The sequence below is a fragment of the Tripterygium wilfordii genome, chromosome 1 (assembly GCF_013401445.1).
Source record: "Tripterygium wilfordii isolate XIE 37 chromosome 1, ASM1340144v1, whole genome shotgun sequence".
In the NCBI taxonomy this organism is placed as follows: Eukaryota; Viridiplantae; Streptophyta; class Magnoliopsida; order Celastrales; family Celastraceae; genus Tripterygium; species Tripterygium wilfordii.
In genome coordinates, this window is record NC_052232.1 from 10,979,271 (window position 1) to 11,007,049 (window position 27,779).

At 36.5% G+C, this 27,779-nt stretch overlaps 3 protein-coding genes across 10 annotated transcripts; all 3 read right to left on the reverse strand.

The window, feature by feature from the left end:
- Positions 1 to 1,589: 1,589 nt before the first annotated feature.
- On the reverse strand, positions 1,590 to 5,175 carry LOC120002901 (monosaccharide-sensing protein 2-like). The gene is made up of 6 exons (XM_038851761.1): positions 5,039 to 5,175; positions 4,736 to 4,920; positions 3,766 to 4,332; positions 2,794 to 3,653; positions 2,241 to 2,428; positions 1,590 to 2,148 (listed from the first exon to the last, which is right to left on the reverse strand). The coding sequence occupies exons 2-6, from the start codon at positions 4,812 to 4,814 to the stop codon at positions 1,710 to 1,712; spliced, it is 2,133 nt and encodes a 710-aa protein (XP_038707689.1). The 5' UTR covers positions 4,815 to 4,920; positions 5,039 to 5,175; the 3' UTR covers positions 1,590 to 1,709.
- Positions 5,176 to 12,488: 7,313 nt separating this feature from the next.
- On the reverse strand, positions 12,489 to 17,838 carry LOC120002225 (AT-hook motif nuclear-localized protein 10-like). Of its 4 annotated transcripts, none has more exons than XM_038851088.1 (6): positions 17,710 to 17,838; positions 16,981 to 17,444; positions 16,008 to 16,060; positions 14,237 to 14,368; positions 13,568 to 13,729; positions 12,489 to 13,060 (listed from the first exon to the last, which is right to left on the reverse strand). In XM_038851088.1, exons 2-6 carry the CDS (start codon positions 17,393 to 17,395, stop codon positions 12,833 to 12,835), a joined length of 990 nt encoding a protein of 329 aa, XP_038707016.1. In that variant the 5' UTR covers positions 17,396 to 17,444; positions 17,710 to 17,838; the 3' UTR covers positions 12,489 to 12,832. The 4 variants fall into 4 exon arrangements, with proteins under 4 accessions (XP_038707016.1, XP_038707091.1, XP_038706867.1 ...); XM_038851163.1 differs by having other exon boundaries at positions 16,981 to 17,385; positions 17,714 to 17,828; XM_038850939.1 differs by having other exon boundaries at positions 16,981 to 17,385; positions 17,710 to 17,826.
- Positions 17,839 to 18,759: 921 nt separating this feature from the next.
- Positions 18,760 to 26,809, reverse strand: LOC119998338 (AT-rich interactive domain-containing protein 3-like). Of its 5 annotated transcripts, none has more exons than XM_038845677.1 (13): positions 26,657 to 26,809; positions 25,256 to 26,341; positions 25,112 to 25,151; positions 24,930 to 24,982; positions 24,581 to 24,626; positions 23,818 to 23,916; positions 22,421 to 22,528; positions 22,283 to 22,334; positions 22,123 to 22,201; positions 21,403 to 21,469; positions 21,261 to 21,311; positions 20,634 to 20,726; positions 18,760 to 19,141 (listed from the first exon to the last, which is right to left on the reverse strand). In XM_038845677.1, the coding sequence occupies exons 2-13, from the start codon at positions 26,326 to 26,328 to the stop codon at positions 19,040 to 19,042; spliced, it is 1,863 nt and encodes a 620-aa protein (XP_038701605.1). In that variant the 5' UTR covers positions 26,329 to 26,341; positions 26,657 to 26,809; the 3' UTR covers positions 18,760 to 19,039. The 5 variants fall into 5 exon arrangements, with proteins under 5 accessions (XP_038701605.1, XP_038701596.1, XP_038701588.1 ...); XM_038845668.1 differs by having other exon boundaries at positions 22,123 to 22,210; XM_038845660.1 differs by having other exon boundaries at positions 25,055 to 25,151.
- Positions 26,810 to 27,779: the final 970 nt, after the last annotated feature.

The following is a 27,779-nucleotide window of genomic DNA, read 5'->3' on the forward strand; positions in this document are numbered from 1 at the left end:
CCGCGAACACAGACTCCCTCGCTAGCAATGTCCTCAATTGGGATATAAATGGATGCACCGGTTTCAGACAAAGGGAATACAAGCCGTTAAGCGTGGAGTACTGCAAAAGCAGGAGAGTGGAGAAGAAACGTGAAAGAAATAAACAGGGGAATAGAAGAGTGTGAACGGCAACCAAGAAGCCCTAACTGCAATTTGATCTTATTTAGTTTTTTTTTATTTAAAACAATAATAAATAGAGACGTTATTTATGCATAAGTGTATAACTTGTAATTTATTTGATTTAATTTAATCTTTATTATAATTTGATGTGGCAATCATAGAGTTAGTTTTGGTGCTGATGTGGCAACACCAAAAGCATTTCCTTATTCAGTAATCATATTATGTATATGATTTTTCCTTCCCACCCAACATGGAGGCCAATAAATTTTCATTCCCTCCATATTGTCCACAATAAAACTACACCAAAACACAATCTTCCAATATAGCCACATCAGCAAAACACATATCCCAATATAGTCACATCAGCAAAACACAAAACCCCATACATATTTGTTGGCTCAGACAAAATAATACCATTGCAAGTGCTCAGTCAGGTTCTTTAAGTCTGGCGGGCATCCAGCCATCCATAATAGAGTTTGGGTTCAAGTTATAAAGACCTCATTGGGCCGCTCACTAGCCATTGCTCGAGTAGGCCTACATAATTGTTACAGGAAATTTTATCTACACACCATAAAAACATTATGTTTACACCACTTTTTGAACATAATAAGTTTATACCAAAAAATTATAAGTGTAGACACAAAATTATAGTGAAAAGATAAATTTACCCTGTAAAATATTAAAAATTCTATTGTTAAGTTTACATACAGTCTTTTAACCCTAAATTCATCCTCACACTCTCTTACCGATTTAAAATTGCTCGACTATTGTTCTTTAGTACATTAAATAATTTTCTTAAAAAAATTGATGAACTGACTTGCGAGAGTGGCTTCAAACCCATTGTCTCTTTGACCCACAAAGCAAAGCTTTGTGTTATAAGAAACCAAGAAAGCTTGTAGATCTCGTTATCAACGAGAACATATCTCATCACCAAAGAAAGCTTGTAGATCTAATCACGAACGAAGCTGCTCTCTCTCTCTCTTCGCATCTTTTTGCTTTGGAATAAAAATGTTGTGATTTTTGATATGTTAATTATTTTTCAATTGAGTGAATATGTTGGATCTAATAAAACTGGAGATTCTTAATTGTAATGTTGATTTGGGGCTACAAACATGAAATGGGTGAGGACTAAACTCGATATTCAGCTCCATCTGTATGGTTTCAAAATCCTTTTTTTTAATTAGTGATTTAAAGATTAAGGGTTAATATGTCATTTTATATTAGAATATTTATATAAATTATAAAAAATTTAAAAATAATGTAAAGATAGTGTTTTTGTGTTTTTGTAGGGTGTAGATAAAATTTCCCAAATGTTAAACAGTTAAAACTTGAGGAAACCGGCTTGCACTGATCTCCCTCTCCCTCTGAGCGTAGGATAACTATCGACCAAAGTCTTGAATTTGGGCAATGAAAATAATAATGATGTTGAGGACAAGCCATTATTTCATCAAGAAACATGATGCAATGGGGATGGTGCAAAAGAGCACAGGATGAATGGAACAAACTCTACTTTTATGAACCTAGCTAGGAGTACAAAACATGGGTTTTTGTCAGCTACTCCTGGGAGCTGTGGCTGCCCCTGCTGCAAATAACTCCGGAATGACTTCCAGAGGCGTGCCTTTAGTCTCGGGGACTCTCAAGAAAACAAAAATCCAAGACAAGATGCATCCGACAGTATAGATTGAGCAGACACCGGCGAGGCCGAGAGTGTTGAGCATAATAGGAAATGTGTAGGTGATGATCATATTTCCTATCCAAGAGGTGAGGGCACATAAGGCTATGCAGACTCCACGAATGCAGGTGGGAAATATCTCAGCACACAGCATGTTAGGAATGACTCCAAAGCCCATCACAAAGCAGCTTGAGTATACCACAACACTGGCAGTTGAAATTATAGCATTCACCATGGCGCCCATGCTAACCGTGTTGGAGATGATCAGTACAGCGAGTGACACTACCAAGATTGGAATTGTAGCCAGCAGAATCGACCTGAAAGAGAAGCCAATAGGTTACTGATGTTAGTTCAGGAGTAAAGGAATATTGAAAATTTCAGGCAGGTTTTTCTGAAAAACACTTCTAACCTTCTACCAGAGACATCCATTAGTCTCATGGAAGTGGCAATGCAAGGAAGCATCAACAATGTTGTGCAAGCACTTATCAGAAGAGAAGCTGAATCTGTCCCCAATCCCAAATTTGATAAAATAACTGCTACACCTGCTTGTTTAAGAATCTGAGGAGCATAATAGAGAACCGCATTTATCCCAGAAATCTGAAAAGTCAAGAAAATTGCACTAAGTGAGAAATTATATTATGAGAGTATAGGAAAACAACACCGGTGGCTCCCGCATGAGCGGGGTTGGGGATGCAGACTTTATCTCCATATTATAATAATAATATATGGAGAGATTATTTCCAAGAATTGAACATGTGATATTTAGGTTGCACCCTTGCAACTCTACCGCTGTGCCACATGCTATGAGAATACGAGTAAAGCTTGTGTTAATGCAAAGCATAGAGATGTTGCAGCTTGTGTTTGTGCAACGCATAAAGATGTTGCTGGTTCCTTTTCTTTATTTGTTTGAGCAACTAAAACGTAGTAATATTTCGCACAACCCAAATGAAATTTTCTTATACCTGTTGAAGTACTTGAAGACCTACTCCAACAATCAGTGCCCATCTAACTCCTGGTTCGAAAAGATCAGTCCAGCTTGGCCTTGAGGCAGCAATATCCAATGGTTGAACAACTGGTGGTCCAATTGGAGGATGATTACTTGGATCCTTAGGACGAAAGGCAGACTGGCTAACCAAAGCAGCAGCCTGAAGGACTTCATGACCTTTATGAAGATCGTCACCAGAAATTGAAATGGAAGATCCTAAAGGCAGAGATGCAAGGGTACTCTCACGGTGCAAATATACCTTTTGAAGTCTTTCTTTCCTCTTCCCATCTTCACCTTCATTCTCTGACCATTTCCATGCCAATTGCCAGCCACCCCCAACAACAGTGGCTTCTACAGAATGAGATCTATCCGTCTCCGTGTCACTCCCTTGACGAGGGAGGAATGGGGTTCGGATATTGTAATCAGAATCAATCTTACCCGGAGCATATACACAGTCCTGATGATCTGTGTCCTTTATTTGTTTCTCTAAATCCCAACAATCAGTTTGCCCTAGATTTCCCGAGACACTAGAAATGCTATTCGTAGTGCTTTGCATGCTTCCTGCTGTAGAAAGATTCTCATGCATACTTTCGAAGATATTGATCAGAGGATCCATAAGAGGCAGGCTCCTGTATGCAGAGCTCCCCTGACGACTTTGTCCAGAGACAGGTTTGGCAATCCATGACTTGCCCTCCTCAAGGCCATACAATTTGATTTGATCTTTCTCAGTGGTGGTCTCATGGTCATCAGTAAGCTCATATGCCGGAGTAATTATGTACTCCTCAATACGAGTATGGTTCCCAACTTCAAGCCCTTCAACTAGCATAGCCATTTCACCTGTATAGATAAATACAATAAAAAAAAAAAGTACCCTGAATCAGGCCAAGAAATTTGATGATATTATGAGATGGAAAAGATAGAAATTACAAGGGAAGTATGGTCGAAGAACCTGAAACATCTTCCTTGCCAAGAAGTCTTTGCAAAATCTGCTTGGCCTCTATTGTTCTCCCTTTACTCACAAGCCACCTTGGAGATTCAGGCAAATAAAACACCGTGAATACAAAATAAATGAGTGCTGGGACAGTAATAAAGCCCCCCATCAGCCTCCAGCTCGGTGAATGCATCAACGACATTCCAAACACCATACAATATGACAAGAGCATCCCTCCTGAACTCATCAACTGTGTAAGCGTACCCAATTGCCCCCTGATATCAGGAGGGGCTATCTCTGATATATAGACTGGAATGAGAGTGATAGCTAATCCAATCCCAAATCCATCAATTAATCTTCCCAAAAGTACAACATAAACATTAGGAGCCCATAACATTGTAAGACCACTAAGAAAGTAGAGAACTGATGACATTATCAGCATTGGCCTTCGTCCCAGGAAATCTGATACAGGGCCAGAAAATGTAGTGATAAATGTAGCCCCAATCAGTGACATGGCTATAATTAGGCCTTCGATTGCTGGTTGAGTCTGCAGATTGAATTCTCTTTTGATGTAGAGAACGGACCCTACAAGGTATGTAGAATGAATGTGTTCATCTTCTATATGAATGACTGCTTTTTTCACTTATTTCCGTGAAAAATTTAACAAGGAAAATGATCAATTTGAATTCTCTCTCGACGTTGAGTTATGGACCTTCTAGTATATTAACACCAACGACAACTAAACAGCTCCAAAAAGAATTTTTCATATGACCGTTTGAAGCTTAATTTTCCTGCAATAATGAAATAAGTAGAGGAAGGGCCTGGAAGTACATATAGAACAGAAGTTAATCAACAGAATGAAGAGGGTTTTTTTTTCCCTGGTTTCTTCTATGCTACCGTTTGTTGCTTATTTTCCAGGAAAATTAAAACAGAAATGGATTAATTGGTCTCTGCAAATCTCTCATAGTAATTCGGACAAATAAATTACCTGCGACGGTTGAACTGTCCCATCCTTGTAACAAGTTTCCAACGGTTGCAACCAGTGCCACGAGCACAGCTCCCCTCATCTTTTTTCCGGAGAAACAAACAAATATGCTCCACCCTAAAAATGTATACAAGTTTCCCCTTTTGAGATGTGCCAACTTTTGAAAATGAAGGGAATACTACCTGAACCTGCAAGCCACTAATGTTTCAAGGGTTCAATTTCGGATTTGATAACCCGTATCAAAATCTCGTTTGAAATCAACCACACCACAATGTTGAAAAGGAAAGTATAAATATTATTAATTACCTCTTGAGGAGCAGAAAAGATCTGTACAGGACTCCAAGACAATCCTGGAATCACGTAAAGCCTGTCAATCACAAGGAGGAAAACCATCAGTGTAGCCTGAAAATTAACTGATTCAGCAAAATTAACCACATTCTTATAGATGTGTCCAAGGAAGAAGACATTATTCCTTCACTTGGAAATACGAATCATATATGGTGTCCTAGTCATTCTTACGCGGCAATTTAATCCAATCCAGTCATTTTGTATATCTTCAAAAACCTTAAAAAGGAAATTAAGCAAAACAAGTAACAAACAACACACACTTACCTTCCAAATGTATGTGGATCCTTTACAAATAAGTTGACATATTAATGCAATATCGAATATATTTTATGAAGTATGTATCTTCTTTTGTAAATAATTTTAATTTTTTAAAAATTTTTGGTGCATTGGTCGGATTCCATGCTAAATGCACCATCCTCCCCCGAATCCACATATCTAGCCATACTAAGGGTGTGTTTGCAGCATATATTGCAGATAATAAATGATAACTTCGCATGAAGAAATGGTGCGTCAAAAGACCTTAGGTATACCAGTAAAATAGAGCAAATTGGAGGGTAAGCAGTAAATGGAATGTGAAATGGTCTCCAAATGATTGAAATCATAACAATTTGGAATATGAGTCAAATGGTCACAAAATTGCTTGGGAATTCGGGTAAAAAATTGTCGTTTGTTGACTTGTTGCATGAGAACCATATATGATTCTAGAGCCATGTATTGTGGTGATATATGGTTCAGTGGTTCACCAATCGCGGGCTAAAAGTGAGAGGGATGCAATTGGTCCATTGGATCGTTGAGGCCCAAAATGTCACCTTAGGGGCCAGTCCATGTAATGAATCTTTAAGGGTTCGTTTGGATCAGAGGATAAGACTCTGTATTATATAAAATTATCTTTTAATGAAATTATCAGGTGTTTGGTGGTTTTTAAAAAACTCAGGATAGTATAACTTTATACAAAATGAGGCTCTTATACGATGCAGGTCGTATAATATTAAAACATCTCCAACTCGTTTTAATTTTATACAAACCGTATAGGATAAGGGATAGCATAACAAATGATAAAAACTGTAACGGCCCATCCCGCAGAATCCAACCGGGCCCATGGACCGTTACCCCCAACCCATCGCCAAGTCCGTTAGACAGGTTGTTGATGAGAGTCAAACACGCGACCTCTCACCCTTTAACATAGTGCCCATGGCAACCTATGTCACCAACTAAGCCATGGCTTGGTTGGTAGCATAGGTTGCCGTGGGTGCTATGTTAAAGGGTGGGAGGGTCGTGTGTTCGATTCCCACCAACAACCTGCCTGCCTGCCTTGCGAGGGGGTGATGGGTTGGGGGTAGCGGCCCATGGACCCGGCTGGAGCCTGTGGGTTGGCCAGTCGTTACAAAAACACCCTCTTAAAAAAAAAAACCTGGCCACTTATCACTTTATACACTGCATGTACATCTTAAAAAAAATAGTCATACTAGCCACAAAAATCTAAGGATTTTTTATCTTTAATTTTTCATAAAAAATTGAATTGATAAAAGTAAAAAATAATTAAAAAATAATAATTGTTTTAGTTGAGGGTAGTTCTGACATATTACCCCATATTTTATACTATCATTTTGTTTAACAATAAATTAAACATTGTATTGTATAAGAATTATATTATACAAGTCTAATATCATATTTTTTCCAAACACTAGATATGATTAAATTATACATCCACTTAGGCTAAATCATTATTTATATCCTTAATGTTTCTCCAAATACTCGATTATGTCCTCCAAGTTTAAAATTTATCGATTATATCATTGATGTTTCTAAAATTTTCCAATTCTGTCCAGATTTCCAATTTTTCCACTTTTACTCACTGAAGCTTGCACACGTGGCGCCAGAGAGACTGTTTGCAAATGACACATAATTTACATCTTAAAATTAAAAGCCACATCGTAATACCCATTTCTTAAAATCCTAAAATAATATCAAATTAGGGCAAAGGGTTTTATTGAAAAATGACCCCTACTAATAAACATTTTTCAAATATAACCCTTCTTTTTAAAACACTTAAATCTGACCCTTTCAGTCAAGGAAAAGACAGAGATACCCTTTCACGTCTTTTTATGCATTTCCCTCTCACTTGCAACCCTAAAAATGTTTTCCCTCCTAAAACTACTTCCCTCTCTCTGTGAAACCTCTCTCTCTCCTTCAAACCCAGTAAAATCATCCCATCTATACCTCTTTCCTTCAAACTTTGTCACAGATCTAGTGAAATCATATGCCCAAACTCAAATCTTCAAGGTTGAAGTGTCGCGACGTCAAATCTCCGTAAGCTGTCATAGCGATGTCGCTCACAATGTCAACAAGCCTAAAGTCAGCAATGCAAGCTTCGTCTTCGTTCCCGTTGAACATAGAAGTGCTCACCGTCGTCGATAAGTGTCCCGCCCTTCGTACAAAATATTTCGTTGATAAATGCCTATTTTTTTCGTTGAGAACTATATTTGTTTTCGTTGATGTGAGACAAATTTTTCGTTGGAAACTTCGTTTGTTTTCGTTTAACTCAGATAATTTTTTCGTTGATAATATCACGATTTAAATGAAGGGGGTTTCTCAACCAAGGACTTTAACCATGGCTAGATGCATAGCACAGAACATGGTTCGACCAGTCAAAATGAATGGGATGGTTATTACTTAAGTTTTGCTAAATGCTTAAATGGAATATTGAGGGATGTTCGAAACTTACCTATTACAAAGTTGATGGATCATCTGCAGTCTTTATTACAACGATGGTTTCATGAGAGACGATCAATCATTGTTGAAATGAAAGGCGAACTGATTAACTATTATGATAAAGTTTCAGAAGAAAGAAGGGATAGGTATATGACGTAATTTATTTTTCGTTGATAACGTTGAGAATTTTAGTTGATGATCTATTTATTTTGTTGGGAATTTTGTTATTTTGGTTGACAAACTTTTTTGTTGATAATTATCATTTTCGTTTACCACTTAAGTTTTTTCGTTTATAGTTAGTTTAATAGTATTTTCGTCGACAAATGATTTAGCTTACGTTATAATTTTGTTTACTACTATAATTTTATCGTTGATAATTAAAGTTTTTATTAAATTGACAGGGTTAGAGTCATGACTGTGGATCTATTTAACAAGTATCCATGGGGTATTTTGTCCTACAAGAAAACAATTCAGTCCCTGAACAATTGTGTTGTTGGTAGATGAGAAATTTAAGGAGAAGAAAAATGATTATAAGTGGTACAATCTCTTGAGTTTTCCTTGGGCTTTTCAATTGTTGGCTTATGAGGTTAGTCCCAATATTGCTGAACATTTTCCCAACGGTCTTGATGTTAAAATGTTGTCCATAATGTTGAAGTGGTCATCAAAAAAGGCACCAAAATCCAAGACAATCAATGATTTATTGGAAGACGAGGAGGTAAATATATTTTTTCTCGTTGATAGTGAAAATGTTTATGTTGTTAATGAGAATGTTTACGTTGACAATATAGATGTTTACGTTGCTAATATAAATTTTTATGTTGCTAATGTAAATTTTTACATTGATAATTACCATATTTACGTTGATAATATATTATATTTTAGTTGATAAGTGTATTATTAGGTTGATAATGATTTACAATATAGTTTATTAATTTATATGATTTTTTTCATCTTCAGGTACATGTCATTGAAATAGTTCCTACACATTCAGAGCGTGACCAGAATTATACTACTAATATAGATGAGAATGTTGAATTCATAGTGAACATGGCAAAGAAATTTAAGTAATCCAAGAATAAGCCCGAAGTTGAACCTGATGTCACTTCAGCTAAAAAGTTGGATGATACAATTGATATTTTCGTAAGGCTCAGTTCAATTGAGCAGAAAATTTTGGCCCTCAAATCGACTCAGAATACGTACAAAAAGGAAGAGAAGAAGCGTGTAGAGGAGATTGTTGAAAAAGAAGAAGAAAAAAAGAAAATGAGGATGAAAAGAATGAAGGGATTATTTATATTGATGATCAGAAAAATGATATTGTATTTAACTGTATTTAATTTATATAACTCTAATTATTTAATTTCTATGTATGATATATTATATTTATCAACGAAAATAATTATAATAATAAACGTTACAAACAATAGTTATCAACGAAAAATTAGGGACCTTAAGAAATAACTATCAACGAAAACAGTTACAATAATAAACCTTACATATAATAGTTATAAATGAAAAATTAGTGACCCTAACAAATAACTATCAACAAAAACAATTACAGTAATCAACGTTACAAATAATAGTTATCAACGAAAAATTAGTGACCCTCACAAATAACTATCAACGAAAACAGATACAATAATAAACCTTACATACAATAGTTATCAATGAAAAATTAGTGACCCTAACAAATAACTATCAACGTAAACAATTACAGTAATCAACGTTACAAATAATAGTTATCAACCATAATTCTCATGGTCCTGACGTGTTAGGGTGTAAAACAATGAGCTCACTACAAGTTTGATGGTTGTGACAATCTTGTTTGCAATGACTGCATTTTTTTTTGATATTTGCTCACCGGAATATGATATTCAACGTTTCCTTGGTCTCCCACTTTTCTCCTGGTTGCTGATGGTAGCAGAACTCTCACTTCCTCAATCAACACATTAGTGTCTGTGTTCAAAATAGGGTTGATTGGTTCTGCGTATGTTAGTAGAAACATATCAGTACGGTAATAAGGCGACCACAAGGAAATTGTTGGTAATTTCCTAACTTTACATGCTGCAAATGCGTGGACGCAAGTTATCTGATCAAGATCAAAAACTCCGTAGGAGCAAGTCTTACTGGCCAAATCCACTTGTCCTCCAACATCACCGTCTTTCACAAGAAAAATATTTATACTAATAGTGTAACGGCCCATCCCGCAGGATCCAGCCGGGCCCATGGGCCGCTACCCCCAACCCATCTCCAAGTCCGTCTGGGAGGTTGTTGGTGAGACTTGAACACAAGACCTCACCCTTTAACATAAGACCCTATTACAAGGCGACTTATGCTACCAACTAAGCCACCAACAACCTCCCAGACGGACTTGGGGATGGGTTGGGGGTAGCGGCCCATGGGCCCGGCTGGATCCTGCGGGATGGGCCGTTACAAATAGGCTCCACAGTCATGACTCTAGCCCTGTCAATTTAACAAAAACTTTAATTATCAACGATAAAATTATAGTAGTAAACAAAATTATAACGTAAACTAAATCATTTGTCGACGAAAATACTATTAAACTAACTATAAACGAAAAAACTTAAGTAGTAAACGAAAATGATAATTATCAACAAAAAAGTTTGTCAACCAAAATAACAAAATTCCCAACAAAATAAATAGATCATCAACTAAAATTCTCAACGTTATCAACGAAAAATAAATTACGTTATATACCTATCCCTTCTTTCTTCTGAAACTTAATAGTTAATCAGTTCGTCTTTCATTTCAACAATGATTGATCGTCTCTCATGAAACCATCGTTGTAATAAAGGCTGCAGATGATCCATCAATTTTGTAATAGGTAAGTTTCGAACATCCCTCAATATTCCATTTAAGCAGTTAGCAAAACTTAAGTAATAACCATCCCATTCATTTTGACTGGTCGAACAATGTTCTGTGCTATGCATCTAGCCATGCTTAAAGTCTTTGGTGGAGAAAAACCTTTCATTTAAATCGTGATATTATCAACGAAAAAATTGTCTAAGTTAAACGAAAACAAACGAAGTTTCCAACGAAAAATTTGTCTTACATCAACGAAAACAAATATAGTTCTCAACGAAAAAAACATACATTTATTAACGAAATATTTTGTACGAAGGGTGAGACACTTATCGACGACGGTGAGCACTTCTATGTTCAACGGGAATGAAGACGGAGTTTGCATTGCTGACTTTAGGCTTGTTGGCATTGTGGGCGACATCGCTATGACAGCTTACGGAGATTTGACGTCGCGACACTTCAACCTTGAAGATTTGAGTTTGGGCATATGGATTTCACTAGATTTGTGACAAAGTTTGAAGGAAAGAGGTATAGATGGGGCGGTTTTACTGGGTTTGAAGGAGAGAGAGAGGTTTTATAGAGAGAGGGAAGTAGTTTTAGGAGGGAAAACATTTTTAGGGTTACAAGTGAGAGGAAAATGCATAAAAAGACGTGAAAGGGTATCTCTGTCTTTTCCTTGATTGAAATAGTCAGATTTAAGTGTTTTAAAAAAAAGGGTTATATTTGAAAAATGTTTATTAGCAGAGGTCATTTTTCAATAAAACCCTAGGGCAAATCTCCTATTTCTCTCACTGGTTTAAGCGAACGAGAGAATCGTATCCATCTTCTTTTCCGAACGACACTCTACCCTATCTTCTTCTTCCAGAAAATCCTTTAACCCACTTTGATCTTTTTTCCAGTCTGCTCAGGGGTTCCCCCTCTCTTGGATTCTGGACCAATTTCTAATGTATCTATTTCACTTAGTTTCTGACCTCCTGCTTCTTCAGCAATGATGGAATCACTTTCTTCATTTCAAGCAGGGAGTTTTAGTCTTTCTTTAATTATTGGTGGTGTGGTCTCCTTTTCTGGCTTGAGGATATGGTTGTTGTTAGGCTTTGGACTTAATCTCTTGTTTTTTCTTGGCAGTTTCTTCATAGGAAGTCCTCAAGCTTGTATTGTTGTGAGTTCCTGGGCTCCATTGTTTGTTTTTTGGTTTTGGTCCTCCACCCAGTTTGTGGATCTGCCCATTATGATATTTGGTGGTGGTGGTGATGGGGTGGGGGTAGAAAAACGAGTGGCTGTCGTTGAACGATAAAATGTGACAACGTCTCTACAGTAATGTTCTTTTATTGATTTTTTTAAATTTTAATTATAAAATCTTTTTTTTTCCTTTTTTGAGCTGTCTTTATTTTACAATAAAACGTGACGTGTCATGCACATTTGTACTAAGGTTTGAAACATGTGCAAGCTCTGACGAGCAAATTGCCAAAAAATTCAAAATCTGGACAGAATTGAAATTTTTTGAAAACATCAATGATAAAATTGATAAATTTTAAACTTGGAAGACATAATCGAGAATTTGGAGAAACATCAAGGATATAAACAATGATTTAGCCCATCCAGTTATCGAATGATTAACTTATATATTGAATAACAAAATTATATTCTGGTATACGAAGATCCAAATGGAGCCTGACAGTTTTTTTTAAGGATTTAGGATTTAGGGGGTTGTTTAACTTGAAATAGGTAAAACTTAATCGACCATTTTTCGAAAATACGGAACCATTTCGACACTTGTCACTAAAGATCTATTACAATTCCTGAGCTTATACTCTTAGACTAGTTCAAACTTCAAAGCAAAACTTACAAACACAACAAATTCCAAAAACGCAACGCGACGCAACGTATGCCTGTGGCAGCTATCCATGAGCACTGGATACACATCCCAAAGGGGAAAAACGAAATATATTTAGTGCCATAAGAGAACAGAAATGAAAGCAATGTCTCAAAATCTCACTAAAACAACCCCAACAAAAGAGGAAAAAAAAAGAAAAAAGAAAAGAAAAGAAAAACCTAGAACATAACCTAACTTAATCTATCTGCAAACTGTTGGCCAACCCAATGGGAACTCTCTCTAATCACTTTTTTGCAAAACTCATAAATTACATTAATTAAGCAAGCCAGGATTGAAGCTCATGCGAAGAGCATGCTTATGCATGCAAGCGCAACCCTTTCATAGCTCTATTTCCAATTTATATTTGTCAAGCCTTGAGGATCGCTGTTGTTGCAGGCACCAGTATTAAGAGGGCTCCCAAGCCCTCCAGATGATTCATTGAAAGTTCCATGCAATGGTGGGCTGAAAGTTGCAGATGGTCCTTGGACAAGCCTTGCTGGAGCTGACATAGGGTCAGAACTATTTCCCATCTTTGCTTCTTTCTGCCTCTCTGCATTGAAACTGCCAAGGACAACCTGTGTCAAACCATTACATTACCGATCAGTTATTCCAAGCTCCGCAATGGCAGCGAATTCTTACATGAGCAGGGAATTAAAGTTGGTCACAATTAAGAGTGCTGATAAATACCGGTTCAGAAGTTTTGAAACATGTGGAGATCTATTCCTTTACGTTATTGAAACTACACAAGAAAGACTAGAAGAAGGATGAGACATCCGAAAAACATCTATTCCATTGTCCATGAATTATTCGACATAGCTATCTGAAACACAACTTTCTAAAGGCACAGCAAATTAGAAAGTGACACGATAGTACGTAACCCGGCTGACATAAAAGCAAAACAAATCCAATAACTTTCCTTCACAAAGAAAAATTGGCAGGTAGTGGTGGCCAATTGACTGCACAACAATACTTGCCCTCCAGGCTAGCAGGGACCAACATCTTGGAAAATTGCATATTCACAAATATACAGCAGGAAGTAATAGAGAAAAGGTAACAAATTATGATATTTAATAGAAAGAAACCTGAACAAGGGAAGCTGCAGTTAAAAGCCCTGCCACTCCACCACCCAAAACATTACCATTTGGCCCAGATAATAACACACTCAAACCACCAGTTCTGCTGCGTTGACCAGCACTCTCTGACAGGAGAAATGAGCCAGACAAAGACAAGATCTCGAATCGCCCCTGAATAAAAATTGCAAAGCAGAGATTCAGATGTAATCATATTCTTCATCGTCTATGAAACAGATTCACTATGTCATGCAACGCCAATGTTCCCCTTGAGGAAATTAGCAACATGACCCTGTGATATGTTTTGTGTTGCAGTAGTGAGAATACTTATTTTAAGATAATTAACACATGGTTTCAAAGTCTTTTCATATGAAAACAAGAATGTATACTGAACCATGAGGTCTAATGTTCTGAGAAGACCAAACAATACGTGTTTCACGTGTGAAGGCGAAGGCCATCTGTGGAAGCAGTATTGTTTCATAAACCGACAAGAAATGCAAAATAAATTATGTCAGACATGGTATTTTTATTTTACTTTTCCATGAGATACCATGGATGACTACACCATAAAAAATACTCGTTTCTCAATACTGCTCCATTCAAAAGCTACCTCTTTTCGTTGCTTTCCAACATTTCAAATAAAAAAAATACAAAACATGGCAGCAAGAATTTTCAATAGACCTCGACAGTAACAGTTCCTCCAGATGTGGCGGACTGACGAAGAGTGACATTGGATATTGCACCATTCGCTGACAAGACGCAAACAGCCCGCGAACCATGTTGCGAAAACGACATGATTTTTGATAAGACATCCTGAAAAATCAGAAGTCATAAAACAACAAGATCAGTTTTTGGCACTAGGGTGAAGAAAATATAAGACACTACAATTGCCAAAGAGAAGCAACAATGAAGTTCAACACGTGTGGCAACTTATACCACATTAAATCCAGTCAAGGTACTCGAGGCAAAGGAAAAGATGGCCAGTAGAGGAGTCTACAAAAGTTTAGTAGCACCCATCTTGTTACAACACCATCATCTTCCCTTTCCGCATGAACTCAGATAGGAGCCAAGGATTTCGTTGATATCAATCCGCGTAAAGTAGTAAAGACTAAAGACGCTCAACTTTTCTCATATGACTTCGACGAGTGAAAAGCATTTGGTTCCTTCCACACCACAAGACCTTGGATTGTGGCAGATGGCTAGCCTTTTCATTTGTGATATTAGTAGAAAATCTCCAATAGATTAGGTCAGCGTATGGGTTAGAGTGCGTATATACTCTCTAATCCTATTTAGCTATCAATCAATATAAATGAAAAGATACAATTGCACCTCTCTCACACTAAACACAACAGATAAGAATAAACCCATACTAAATAAACCCACACACTTCACAGAAAGCGGCATTTGAAAGTTCCAAGGCATAATCTAAAATCGATACCAAAATTCTTTTTTTTTTAGCAAAATACCATGTCTTAGGTTTTGGAGTTTGTCTTTCTCTGGGAATGTTTTTGATCATAAGAATCTCTCCCCCTTGTAATCTTTTTGGGCTGCACCCCCTTGGTGCTTGAATAAAAGTTTTTCCATTAAAAAAATAATGATAAAAATGTAAGAGATCCTCAGTATTTAGATTGTTATTTTGCATATATTTTAGGTTGACATTCAAAAACAGCATAGAAACCAATAATAAACAATTTGTTTCTTCTACCACTTACATGGTTTTAATTTCCAATTCGTATGACTAATCCTTTACTCGTACCTCACCCACATGAAAAGCAAAACCATTCTATAATCTCTGTGACGAAGAACATTATATTTTACAAATACAATTCTTGTAGCACCCATATTGCTCCCAATTTACCATGCACATAATTATGCTTCATTGCTAATTAGAATCACCAGTGAAAAAATTTAACAGCAGTAAAGTGCTTGCATAGAAAAAGACAAAATCTTAAACCAACGAGAAAAAAATTCTTCCTCCATGTCTCAAGCTATCATACATTAAGAGCTCAACTACAGCAGAAACATTAAAGGCTCATTTAATTTTGATCTAAAAATGCATAGTTTTGTATTAAAACGATACTTCCTCTACACGATGTTTTTTTCCCCTAAAAAGTGCAGAATGTTTCTTGGCTCAATAGATTCAACTGAATAGTTGCAGAGTATTGAATCAAACAAACATTTGACAACCTAAGGTTACGGGTGCGGCCGTTAGCACCATGTCTTAAGTCTAAGTGCCAAGAAATCAAGCCTCAAGAGAGCCATGGCCGGTTCAAGTATATATTCAATGATGCCCCTAATAATCTCATTCGGGATTGCAGATGAGGTTTTGGGATTTTCTTTTCCTTTTTTTTTTTCCATTTTGTTTTTTGCACGATCTTAAAATTTATATTGGACAAAAGAAAATCCATTTATGTGAAGGTATAAAATGGAAGTCAAGGAAATGTAAGGGCACCTCTCCAGCTTTCACTATCATAACATGTGGTGTAAATCCAATTCCTGTAGATCCTGCAAATAAAATTGAATCCAGGATGGTGATATAATATAATTCAAAACAGCAAACGGACCAGAATCTCAAACATATAACCAGCCCAAATGATTTTGACAGCTTCATATATCTCAAAAACACATGGTATGCAAACCAAACAAGAACAGTATACATTCATAGGACAATAACTTTTTTGACTCAACCGCTATTTTTCTGAAATCTTGTATTAAGTGACAAATTTTAAAGACGTGATGAAGTAATTAATATTCTATTATAATCATTTTCTTTCTTTTATGGGAATAAAACAACTGATGAAACCAAGGTATCTGTCAGCAGAGCAGTAGTCATAATTTCGAAATTATATTTCAAGTTTCATACTTCCATTAGAACAAAAAGATTACATATAAGCAAAAGTGGGGGGTGGGGGAGAAAGTTATATTGCTCCAAAAAGATCACACGGGTTGGGAAAACTTGATCATAGTTTTAAGCAGATGAAGTGAAAAATATGAATAATATACTTTTCCTCGATAATGAAAGATTATTAACACTCCATATCTGCAGATTTTGAACTACATATGCATATCTTAAAATGAGATGTTGACAAACAGAAACCAACTGACACTAATAACTGTAATAACTAACAAAGGGCATAAATGTCATTGCCGCCACGAGAATTATTTGAGATCCAACAGAAACCACCATCTAAGTATATTAAAGTCCTGCTTTGACAGTCTCTCATCTAGCCATACCTCATGATGGTCCCACAAAAGCCAAGCACTAAAATATTATCATCTCTATTATGCATTTATAGAAAATTATTTATTTAATTAAAAATGTTTTTTTTCGATCAACAAAGAAGTAAAAACCATAAAAGCCACAAAGAAATATAAAAGAGTCATATTAGAAACTGAAGTGAAATAAAAATAAGAACGGAAGTTACCCATGGAGGCAGCCATATGGAGTTTCCTGCCAGACCCAGGAGGCCTGCCTCTGCCCTTTTTTGGAGAGATTTCGGCGGACGGGGGAGATGAGACCGGCTGGGAGCGCTGCGTCAAACTACCATCGGGGGCATACTTTCTTGGGCGTCCACGCTTACGCTTGCCGCTTCCTTCCTGTATGAGCGTGACGGCAGGGACATCAACGGTTGTGCCGGCGGTGGCAGTAGCAGCTTGAAAGGCCTCGGGTGTCTTGTAAACTGCTGTACCGTCTGAATTGAAGGCTAACCTCATGCTGTTTGCCAAAGTTGCCGTCGCGCTCTGATTATTCTCGAGGCCATACGATTCTCTACCCGACAGGCCATACGATTCTCTACCCGACATAGTAAGCTCAATTCTTCGCTCAGATCCTGAAATCATACCATCAGTCGACGAAGATCAAACAGTCCACTCTCGATGCACCTAAACCCTAGACCGTGCAAAAATTATAACCAAGTTCAGCATAACTCAAAATTCAAAATCGCAAATGGAAGGCTACAAAATTTTTTTTGAAAAAGAAAACCTAGTTTACAGGAAAAGAATAAAAACTAATTTTTTAAAAAAGAAAACAGGATCAGAAATTCGATAAAAAATAAGATTAACAAATAACATTATAACAAAGGTTAACAAAAAAAACCAAATCTTTATTAAAAAATTCATAAATATAGTTCATAAGATTGCAAAAGAGCACTTACTTACCAGAAAACCCAAGAAATTAGGGTTGCAGACGAGCATGCGGAGAGATTCAAAGCAGTCCCTCGGGAAACAGTGAGAAATTCACTATTTCTTTTCTTTTACAAAAATTGAATTTTTATGAATTTTCGCTATTTATGAGGCTTTTATATTTGAAAAGGTTGGTGAAACGGGCCAAAATATGGGAAATGCTTTTAATACGAAGGCCAAGTTTTCGTGACACGGCCCAATCCAAAGGCAAATGGGGCTGATGCTTGGAACCCAAAGAAATGCCCGTGCTTTGACCAACTCAAATTTCTTTTTCCTTGATATCTGTAGACAAGCACTAACACGTTATTTTTTATTAGCGTAATATCATGGACACCTGATTGGTCATTGGTGTCTTTTGTGTAATTGCCATTATTATCTGTTTTGTTTTGACATTATTTGTTACGTCGAATTGAGCCAGTATTATTTACAACAGATGCAATCTTTGAATCAATTGAATTCGGGGAGTATGTTAGTTCTCCTGTATTAGTTTTCAAAGGGAATTTGTTGAAGGAGGAATGTGAACAAATTTCAACTATTCAAACACCTGTTGATGAAGACGATGTTTAAGGAAGCACAAGAAGGGCAGTAGAACAAATGGGTTTCGGTGGTTTTGAGAAGATGAAGAAGATGGTATTCTATTTGGAGTTTTTAGCAATTTTATTAAGTTAAAATAATGTCATTTTATATTTTCTATTAGTCAATGATGGTTAAAGAACGAAGGGACTTGCAACGTATGAAATCAAAACACAAGATATCCAATTTTTGCAAATTCAAAATGAGAGGGTGCATGTAGGATTAACCACAACCACAAAGGATATCCATTATATTTGACATTTTTCTTTCTTTGTAAGACGCAAAGAAAACAGAAACACCTTTTTTTTTTTACTAATGAGAAACCACCCAAAACAGCATGTTCTCTAATTAGACATAAATCTCGTGTCACTATCGTGTCACCAGAACAGACACACCCTGCACCAAATTGCTACATTGCTACAAAATACTACTTAAAATTGCTTAATCGCTTACCAAATGCAGCCCCAAACAAAAAGGGGATTTATTCCAAAACGCAAGGAACAAGGCTGGCAGTAACTGCTGATTGTGTCTGAGAGCCATATTACCAAATTAGAGAAGGCATACGATAGTTGTATGATAAAGATCGACAATAACTTTTCGACAAATGATCCATGAGCATTGCCAAACTGTAATTAATCAGAAAATATTGGTGCAACATAATACAAAACTGGAGACGTGAATACAAACTTTCGCCAGAGTTGTTGGCTTCATGCCTAACCTCCTAAGAGACTACTCAGATTGTTCGAATGGAACACGAACAAATAGCTGCCCGTGCAAGGTAACCACAGCAGACGTCTGATGTGGATCAATCCTTGAGGGTAAACTAACAACCTGTGATTTATAAAAAAAAATCCAACTTGTCTATGACGAATATCCTTTTAAGTAGAATAATAAAGAAAAAAATAAATTAAAAAAATAGCAGACAAGCAAATGAATTCACTTGCATTTAGCAAAATGGAGTGATGCACCATTGATGAGAACCAAAAAAAGACAAAACTATTGTGGTCGGATTTGGATAGTTGGCACGGCTATATAAGCTGTTAGAAGCTTTAGTTTGTTATTCAATCAATGAATAAAAAAAAACCGAGAATTTATTCTCAAAAACTCCTTGTTCTTTACTACAGTTTAGACCAAGTTCTATCATTGGTGCTTTCATTGAGAGGTTCCTTTAAATGGGTTCTCAAAAGGAACGAATTGAGGCGCTCGAGACCAACCTTCAAGCCTCACATGCAAAATTACGTTTAGATATTCAAGATATCTGGCAGCAGATGAGCCGCCTAGAAGAATTGATCCTAAAAGGGTTCGGAAAGCAGCCAGATAAGCAGCCTGATGCTACCCAATCAGACCGCAAGTCTCCTGTCCGCTGTTACCACAGCAGCGATTCAGGGTCAATGACTGGGTCAGAGAGTGACTCATCATCTGAAAAAGAGGGTACACCGGCCATAAAAACCATGAAGTTAAGGCCCATAGGCCTTGAACTGTAAGGAAAGCTATTGAATATGCTCGCTTAAAGGATGACTATCTAGCTGATATGAAGCAAAGTGGAAAAAACGAGCAACTACGAGCTTCCATACCTTCCCCGGAGTCACAAAGCCTGCAAGCTGCAACCTAATAATGTAACCCCATAATCTCTCCCATCAGGAGTCAAAAGAATTTCGTGGGATGAGATGCAGCAGCGCAGGGAAAGGGGGTTGTGTTTTAATTGTAACGATAAGTTTATGCTAGGACATAAATACAAGGTACCCAAGTGTTTATATTCGAGACTCGTGAATTAACCTTTACCCTTGAGGACAAGGGTAATCTTGAAGAGGATGGGAATGATGAAGACCAAGCTTCTCGTATATTTCAAGGACGATAGTCCAGGCATGCGAAGACTACTTAGTTAAGGACCCTACAAAGTAATTACTATTTTAATTAGTGTTTGCTTTCAATTAGCTTAGCTTAGCTTAGTAGCCAAGGAATAGTTTGATTAAGGATCCAGTAGTTTACTTCCCATTAGTATTAGTATTTGTTTTCCATAATTGTTGCTTATTACTAGAATACTAGGTTTTGTTAAAGTGGTTTCCTAGTAGTCTACGTACTTGAATTATAGTAGGATTTGGATAGTTGGCACGGCTATATAAACTGTTAGAAGCTTTAGTTTGTTATTCAATCAATGAATAAAAAAAAAAACAGAGAATTTATTCGCAAAAACTCCTTGTTCTTTACTACGGTTTAGACCAAGTTCTATCAACCGTGATCAACTCTTGCAATCAATAAGTTTTGCATCTCCAATACCATTATAAGGTAACAAAATACTAGAGCCCAGGAAATTAAGAATAACCTTTTTAAAAGGTGCGACACCCCAGGGATTGTCAGTATGCTCTGGTTCCCCACTGATAACTAGGCGGCCCCCAGGATCTGACTGAACTCGTACCTGAGTTTGATCGAAAAAACAAGGTAAGAACTACTCCTGCGAAGCATAGCATAGCATTCTAAACACCAGGCTAATGAATAATAATAATCAATGCTGGTTTTAAACCCAGTTTACAAACATTAATAGATTAAATGGGTATTCTCAGTTCAGTTGCACTCTAATGGACCAGATTCTGCTACAATGGTTCGATTATTGATAAAAAATGTAATGAATTCATTGTTTAAAGCAGCCAAGGAAAAAAGTACAACAATATACACCTTTCTAAAACTCTCGCATTGATGAAAAAAAAGTACTTACCCACCATGAGAAAGAAAAGGAAAGAACAACGACAGCAAACCAAGACAAATAATTGGATTTTTATACATAAGCCTTTTAAATCCACCTTTAGCCAGTACCACTAACTTGACCAAGCACGTAAGATTACTGGGCACATTGAAGGAAAATATTATGAACCACTTCTGGATTATATCTCATTGAATTTATCCAGTGGTATTATGGATGCAAAGTCTAGATTAAAAAAATTTATTGACTTACCTCCTCACGAAGCAGCCCTGGAACTAAAGCATATATCTCGAAACAATCTTTCTGATAGAGAAAATTTCAAACTTGAACGAGTTAGAACTAATCCATAAATGGCATATTGCCTTCTATCCAAAGAAGTGATACAAGAACTCACAGTCTTCTGTACATTTATCTTCACCCAATCAGCGGGAGGTCCAACATCAACCACTGCTATATCCAATCTTGCAAAAGAAACAAAGACGGCATGTTGACTTGGTGTTGTTTTATGTAATTACAGTGAATAGCTGTCATTTCATTAATCATAGCATGCATCGGTTTCCTTATTTTCTGTATCATATAATATCATGTATCCTCTATTTTTGTGTATAATTAATTATGTATAAATATAACTGAGACCTCTATATATAAAGAAAGAAAATACCATCACATAAGGATTTCATTGCTTATAAAAATGGTCATGCAAATTACTAAAGGACCTCATCCCTCAAGCCCAAGAAAACCCAACATCACATTTGCGATCTCTGAATAGGTTGTTACTTTATGTCAATTAAGATTAGGTATGTGATCTTTTTTTTCCCCTCAAATTTGGGTACCTGATTGATTAGATTTCTCTGCAATTAAGAGGTTAATCAATTGTGATTTGTGAAATACCAAGACATTGCTGATACCACGATATGCAACAACACATGCCACAAATCTCTCGTATTGCATGATATTACCCTCCCTTTCGATAAACAAGTGCAATACACACCGAATCTTCTTAAATCGATATGTACTGCAGTATAGTACGATACTAAGAGCTATGGTTGTGGCCTATGAATTTACTTTAAAATACTAGCAGGTAACCTAATCATGACTTTAACCAAAACCTTACTGTGGTTTGGTGGTTTTGACTCGTGCAGCTTTGGCAGAATTTTCCACATAAGTAGAAGGCTTTTTACGTTTAAGCAAACCTGCACCAACTGACCAGATACAAATTGAGACACAGTTTATTAAAACATGTTCTGTTTAACGATAAAAGTGCCACTACTTACCCAGGTTCTTCTGCTGTTTCTCCCGCTTCTGTAAGGAAATAGAATTCTTGTCCTACAAAATATAGGATAATTTATAAAAAAATAAATGATAAATGTATGTAAAAAAAAAGCGTGTACAAAGATTCACTTCCATCGTACCTTAATTATAGGGTCACTAACTTCACCATTACCGAGAAGGCGTTGTGAGTGCCAACCCTGCATGGCACGCGTTGCAGATTCCCGCCGTGCCCTGCCGGATCCTGCAGCCTGATTGATTATCAGCACCATTTCTTATAAAAATCAGAAGTATCAACCAATAGGAAAACAAGTCCATCTTGTGCAGCTCTATTTTCAAAACAAGGCTCATAAACTAGCTTCCCAACTTTGATTTACATAATCTAAAAACCAATCATCAAGCATTGTATCAGATATTTAGTTTTTCTTAAATATGTTTCGGCAGTAGTAGTTTACTTGTATAAAGTCCCCAGTCATTCAGTAAACCATAGTAGAGAAAGAGCAACAATCCTATGCTGTTCCAGTAGGGTGTGAAAATTTTGTATAGGCCTGCTAAAAGAAAAAAAAGAAGAGGCTGCTCCATAATTTAGACATAGGCAAAGTGCCAGACTGCCAAAAGTCTATGTCCTCATCCTTTGCAATATTATTCACAAGATTGTGTATAAGAAACAATAATCATCATCAAATTTCTCATTTGGATTCACACTCATCAAGTTTGGCAAAGTTTTATTCAAGATGCCAACCTACTGCAACCTTCCTCTTTTACCTGGGCTTAGGACTTGCCATGGCAGAGTTGTTTAAGAAACAATACATTCATAATAAAAGAAGTGATAAAGGGGTGTTAGGTCTGCGTGTTGTATGAATGACAGTCAGCCATTTTAATTCCCTATCAAGCTAGAAAGGAGTAAGTTTTCAACCACTTGAAGTTTATTTGATCAAAATTTTCACACAGTCTAAATGCTTCAAATGCTTTATACGCTTGGGACCTCTCCAGAATAAGCAGCTCAGGTTCATAAGCATTAGCATCTTTTGGGAACTTCTGAAGAGTATATTAGAGAGATGCACTAAAGGGCTACAACCTCAACAGAGGAGGAATCATTCTGATCTACAAAAGAGAATGATCAGAAATAAATACTACGTGAAAAGAAATGGGGAACACAAGCAGTTTGGTAAACCTATCCAATTGGAAAGAAATATTAATAGTGTTTTAACATTTCAACTAGATATACATTATTTTGAAGTACTATTTGCATGTTGAATAATTAAAGACCAAATAACTTTGTTTAGATTTGAACCTTGATGGATTATAGTTCTAACCCTTTTGTTCCAAACATTAAAAAAATGGACAGGTTGATTCAATTACAATAAGCATATACCAAATTACATCAACTCAACTTCTCTAGTCTGCAAGGCAAAAATGATTGGAAACGGTGTACTTATAACTAGTTTGACAAGGCTGAATGACATAAAATATAAAAAAGAGAGACAGTCATAGATCATAAGCCGACAGATAAATCCAATCGAGATTATGCAATATTTACCTGGCTGTCAACATTCATAGGTTCAGAATGGGTAGCAACGGAGACAGACATACTAAGCTCACCTCCTTGTGTCTTATGCCTTTCATAATCAAGGAGTGCCTGAAGAAATAAAGGAACAAAATGCGGGAAAGTAAACGTTGATAGTAAGTATGCCATATTTAACCCAAAAAAAAGAGAGAAGCCGACAAGCACAACTCATTAGCAAGGCCTTACACCAAATACACATATAGACAGAAAGAAAAGGAAATAAAATTTTCGGATTGACCAAACCCACCTTTCCAAAGAAAAATATCAGATCTTTTTTTGGCCTGAATACTCAAAATTAAAGGGAGTTTGTTAATTCAACTTTCCAAATCTTGTTTGGAGCCAACTAACAATGCCAGTTGCTAATGTCTGGTATCACGGCCATACACAATCCAAAGAGACTGTCAACCATGCATGTGGAAAAGTAAAGTTCGTATAGAAACATCAATATTCCTAAAGAAATCCTATTCCTGGCATACACAAATTTCAACCATTCAGCAGCACTGCCATCAGGAAATGAGCTAGATATGCGGACTTGGTCTCTGTTAACTGCTGAAAGGGATTGGAGGCAGTAGGTGCCAAAAGATACACATAGCCCAGTTTAAAGGAAGTCCAAAAATTCATATTTCTACTTTGAGTAGAAGATCCGTGCAATTGCAAACCCACAGCAATTGAAAAACATAACTATAAACAACAGAAAGGCACACAAAAACACACTTCATATGGAGGGGGACATCACCTTTTCATAGAACCCTCGGAATGTCCATGAAACTGTAGTACATGTCCTGTACAAGGAATGGAAATGGACACAAAGAAACATTAATTTTTGAACAATACACTTTTGTTTCATAATCATTGAAGTAAAAAAGGTAGACTAAACTATATGCACAGGAATGCAAGTACATTTTACCAACACTAGGAACTATGCAAATTCATCAGTAACTGTACATAAATAACCACCAAATGTAATCAACATAAAAGATGCAAAACTGGTTGATGTTGCAACAAAATGATAACAGCTATAGGTTCCACACAGAATATGCATTATGCAACAAATTTTGAAGCTGGCAATATGCCCTGTCCCTTACTTTGGAGGTTTGAAGGACTCTCCCACTTGCCTCCATAATTTACACGAAGTAACCTATTTACAGTAGAAGTCAGTTATATAACTACACCAACAACAATGGATTAAAAAGGGATACATAAAAAATACCTTAGTAGTATGAAGCAAATTGTATGAAAAAGATAATGAAATGTAAAGTAAGCATGCCTTATCATATCCACCCAACCTCATAACAGCCCTCCACAACCTTACAACCAAAAGAAACGATAAAATATTAGCACAAAGCAAAGGTTATAACAGGTACTACAAAAAATCGAGCAACTCAAATAAAAATCATCAATATAAACTTACTTAAGACAATTCAATCCTTCTCCATAGAACTTAGGAGGCTTAAATTCCATGCTCCTCTCCCTAAAGAATTTATCCAGCTCCTGCATGAATGCTGATTGCTCCTCCTCTGTTCCTGATTCGCTACCATCAATCATGTAATTTTCGTCAAAAAGAAATGAATACTTGGAGCTTGAGTGTCCATTGTTAGTGGTTGTAGAGATCTCCATTATATTGACCCCGTTACTCAGCTCTCTCCTGAGCTCAATTTGATTTTTCACATCATACGATCCTCTATTGGGAGTACTAGGTCCTTCAGACGCCAACGATTTGTGTACTTCAGAAGCCTCAGTTTTGGCATCTAAAGTGGGTAAGCAGTTATTTCTAGTTGATTGGCAAAGCTTGTGTGTGGCATTTTTTGCTGCTTCACCACTCTCTGTTTTGGCAGATGGTTCATAAGCTTCAATTTTGGTATCCTCCACCGGTTCATAAATTTGGGTAGTGGCCCTCGCAGCCAGTTCACAAGCCTCCAATTTGGCATGTGTAGCCACTTCATGAGCCTCTGTATTGGTATCTGCAGTGACCTTGCTTGGATCATCTTGGCCATATACAACATGTTTTGTAGGATCTGAGGAATCTGAAATGGGTGCATCTGTTGAGGGCTCAGAATGCCGGTCATGGTGTTCAGCAACTTCAACATAACTAATGGGTACAATCGAGTACTCGTCAGCATCTATCTTAGAATCGATAGCTTCATGGGCTTCAGATTTCACACCATCAGTGACTTCTGCATCAAGAAATTCTCTATCAGGTTTGATTGGACCTAGTTCGTTGTTGTCTGGAGAGAGTGGAAAAGGAGCATCTTGATGGGGTTGGCATGGAAAGGATTCCGACTCAAGGTCCTCGCCATCAACTACCAGCTCAGCTGTTCGGATGGTAGCATTCCCATTGTAGGAGGGAAATGAACTATCAATTTTCAAGGGAGAATCACAGTCCAATTGTTCGGTTTGAGCGTGTTGTCCAACAAAGGGCTGGTCTTTCGCTAGAAAAACAGATGTATCTTGTCCAGATTCTGCACTCTCTTTGGGATCGCCCATATCTTAATCTACTCTATACATGCCAACAAAAAACAATGACAGATTAAAATTAAAACCCTAAACCCTAATTTGTATATAACTGAAATAAAATCCCTAATTTATAGATATTTTTCATCGCACCTTTCATTCCTAGAACAAAACCCTCATCAATCTAGGAAACCATTAAGGAAACAAAACACACCCTTCTTATTACGAATAATATTTTTTCAAAAAAATTGCTTCGATTGATTCCAAAACAATAATTCGTACTTTCACTTAATATGACTCTCCAAATTAAAAAAATAAATAAATAAAAAACGACTAAGAAAATGAAAAGAGAGATTCATGCCTGTTTCACGAACGAAGAAGACGATTCAAACTGAATAACGCGAAAGAAATAGGTCATCCGATACTATCAAGGTGGTTGATTTCCATTCCCCCGGTTTGGAAACGAAAAGTCGAAAACAATCTGTCCAGTGGAAATATGTGTCAAAACTCAAAAGGTTGCCTTTCCTGGACATTTTAGTCGTTTAAGCCCAGCCCAAGAAGACCAAATTTTTCAGCTTGAGCAGCAATTACATTACTGATGGTGGGTCATAAACCACGTTTTGAAAACCGGACATCGAACCGAAAAATTTATTGCTTCAAGGTTAAAGGTCCAGTTGGGGTTCGAACCAGGTTCAAACAGTTCAATATAATTAATTATAAAATATATATTTATTTAAATATAAATAATAATTATAAAATTTTCATACTTTATAATACTCACAATATTAGAAATTTTTGAATAAATGTAATAATACAAATTTTGATACATAGAATTAATGTATTCCTTTAAACAAATAAAATGTCTTTATTAAATATATAATGTTTTTAATCAAACACAATGAATATATTATATTTTTCAATAAGGTAGAGGTTATAATTGAATATATTATATTGAATTCACTTCATTTCCTAAACAAAAAATGTTGAGTAGCCTAGCAGGTAAGAATATTTAGATTTTGAGTAAAGGTCATGGGTCCTTTCTTACCAAAAACATTATTTTATTCATTTATTCAATGTTAATCGGTTCGTGCAAACCGGATGGCTCAACCGATTAGTTTCCATGAAAAATTATCGGTTTCAAAGTTCACCGGTTTTATGTGTGCTGACCTGACCGAATGCATGCCCGATCACCAGTTGGACTGGTATGATTTTTAAAACACTGGCATAAACTACTACTGGGTTTCTATTGTCTTTAGGTTTGGAGAAGGTGAGCTTTATTTACACTTAATTTTTATCAATTACACCCCAATATATCTACACCCATAGAAATTGTAAAATAACCAACCACATCCTAAATAACCAAAAAACTGAAACATTTATTAAATACACCCCTATATGACAAAAAAATAGCAAACAATGACCTTTTTTTTTGTAATTAAGTAGGCAAGAATCAAACAACTCCAAAAAACTACACCAAAACATAT

What these genes read in the sequence shown, in the direction of transcription:
- LOC120002901 (XM_038851761.1), bottom strand. Translation starts at nt 4,814, where the DNA reads ATGAGGGGAGCTGTGCTCGTGGCACTGGTTGCAACCGTTGGAAACTTG. An exon ending in TGGCAAGGAAGATGTTTCAG is followed by an intron (nt 3,654 to 3,765) that starts GTTCTTCGACCA and finishes TTATCTATACAG; the next exon opens with GTGAAATGGCTATGCTAGTT. An exon ending in GTCTTCAAGTACTTCAACAG is followed by an intron (nt 2,429 to 2,793) that starts GTATAAGAAAAT and finishes TTGACTTTTCAG; the next exon opens with ATTTCTGGGATAAATGCGGT.
- LOC120002225 (XM_038850939.1), bottom strand. Translation starts at nt 17,749, where the DNA reads ATGCTCGTCTGCAACCCTAATTTCTTGGGTTTTCTGGTAA. An exon ending in TTTCTTGGGTTTTCTGGTAA is followed by an intron (nt 17,386 to 17,709) that starts GTAAGTGCTCTT and finishes GTATGATTTCAG; the next exon opens with GATCTGAGCGAAGAATTGAG. An exon ending in CCATATGGCTGCCTCCATGG is followed by an intron (nt 16,061 to 16,980) that starts GTAACTTCCGTT and finishes TTTTATTTGCAG; the next exon opens with GATCTACAGGAATTGGATTT.
- LOC119998338 (XM_038845642.1), bottom strand. Translation starts at nt 26,328, where the DNA reads ATGGGCGATCCCAAAGAGAGTGCAGAATCTGGACAAGATACATCTGTT. An exon ending in CAGGGCTGCTTCGTGAGGAG is followed by an intron (nt 20,727 to 21,260) that starts GTAAGTCAATAA and finishes GATCAAACTCAG; the next exon opens with GTACGAGTTCAGTCAGATCC. An exon ending in GTGTCGCACCTTTTAAAAAG is followed by an intron (nt 19,142 to 20,633) that starts GTTATTCTTAAT and finishes TATAAATCACAG; the next exon opens with GTTGTTAGTTTACCCTCAAG.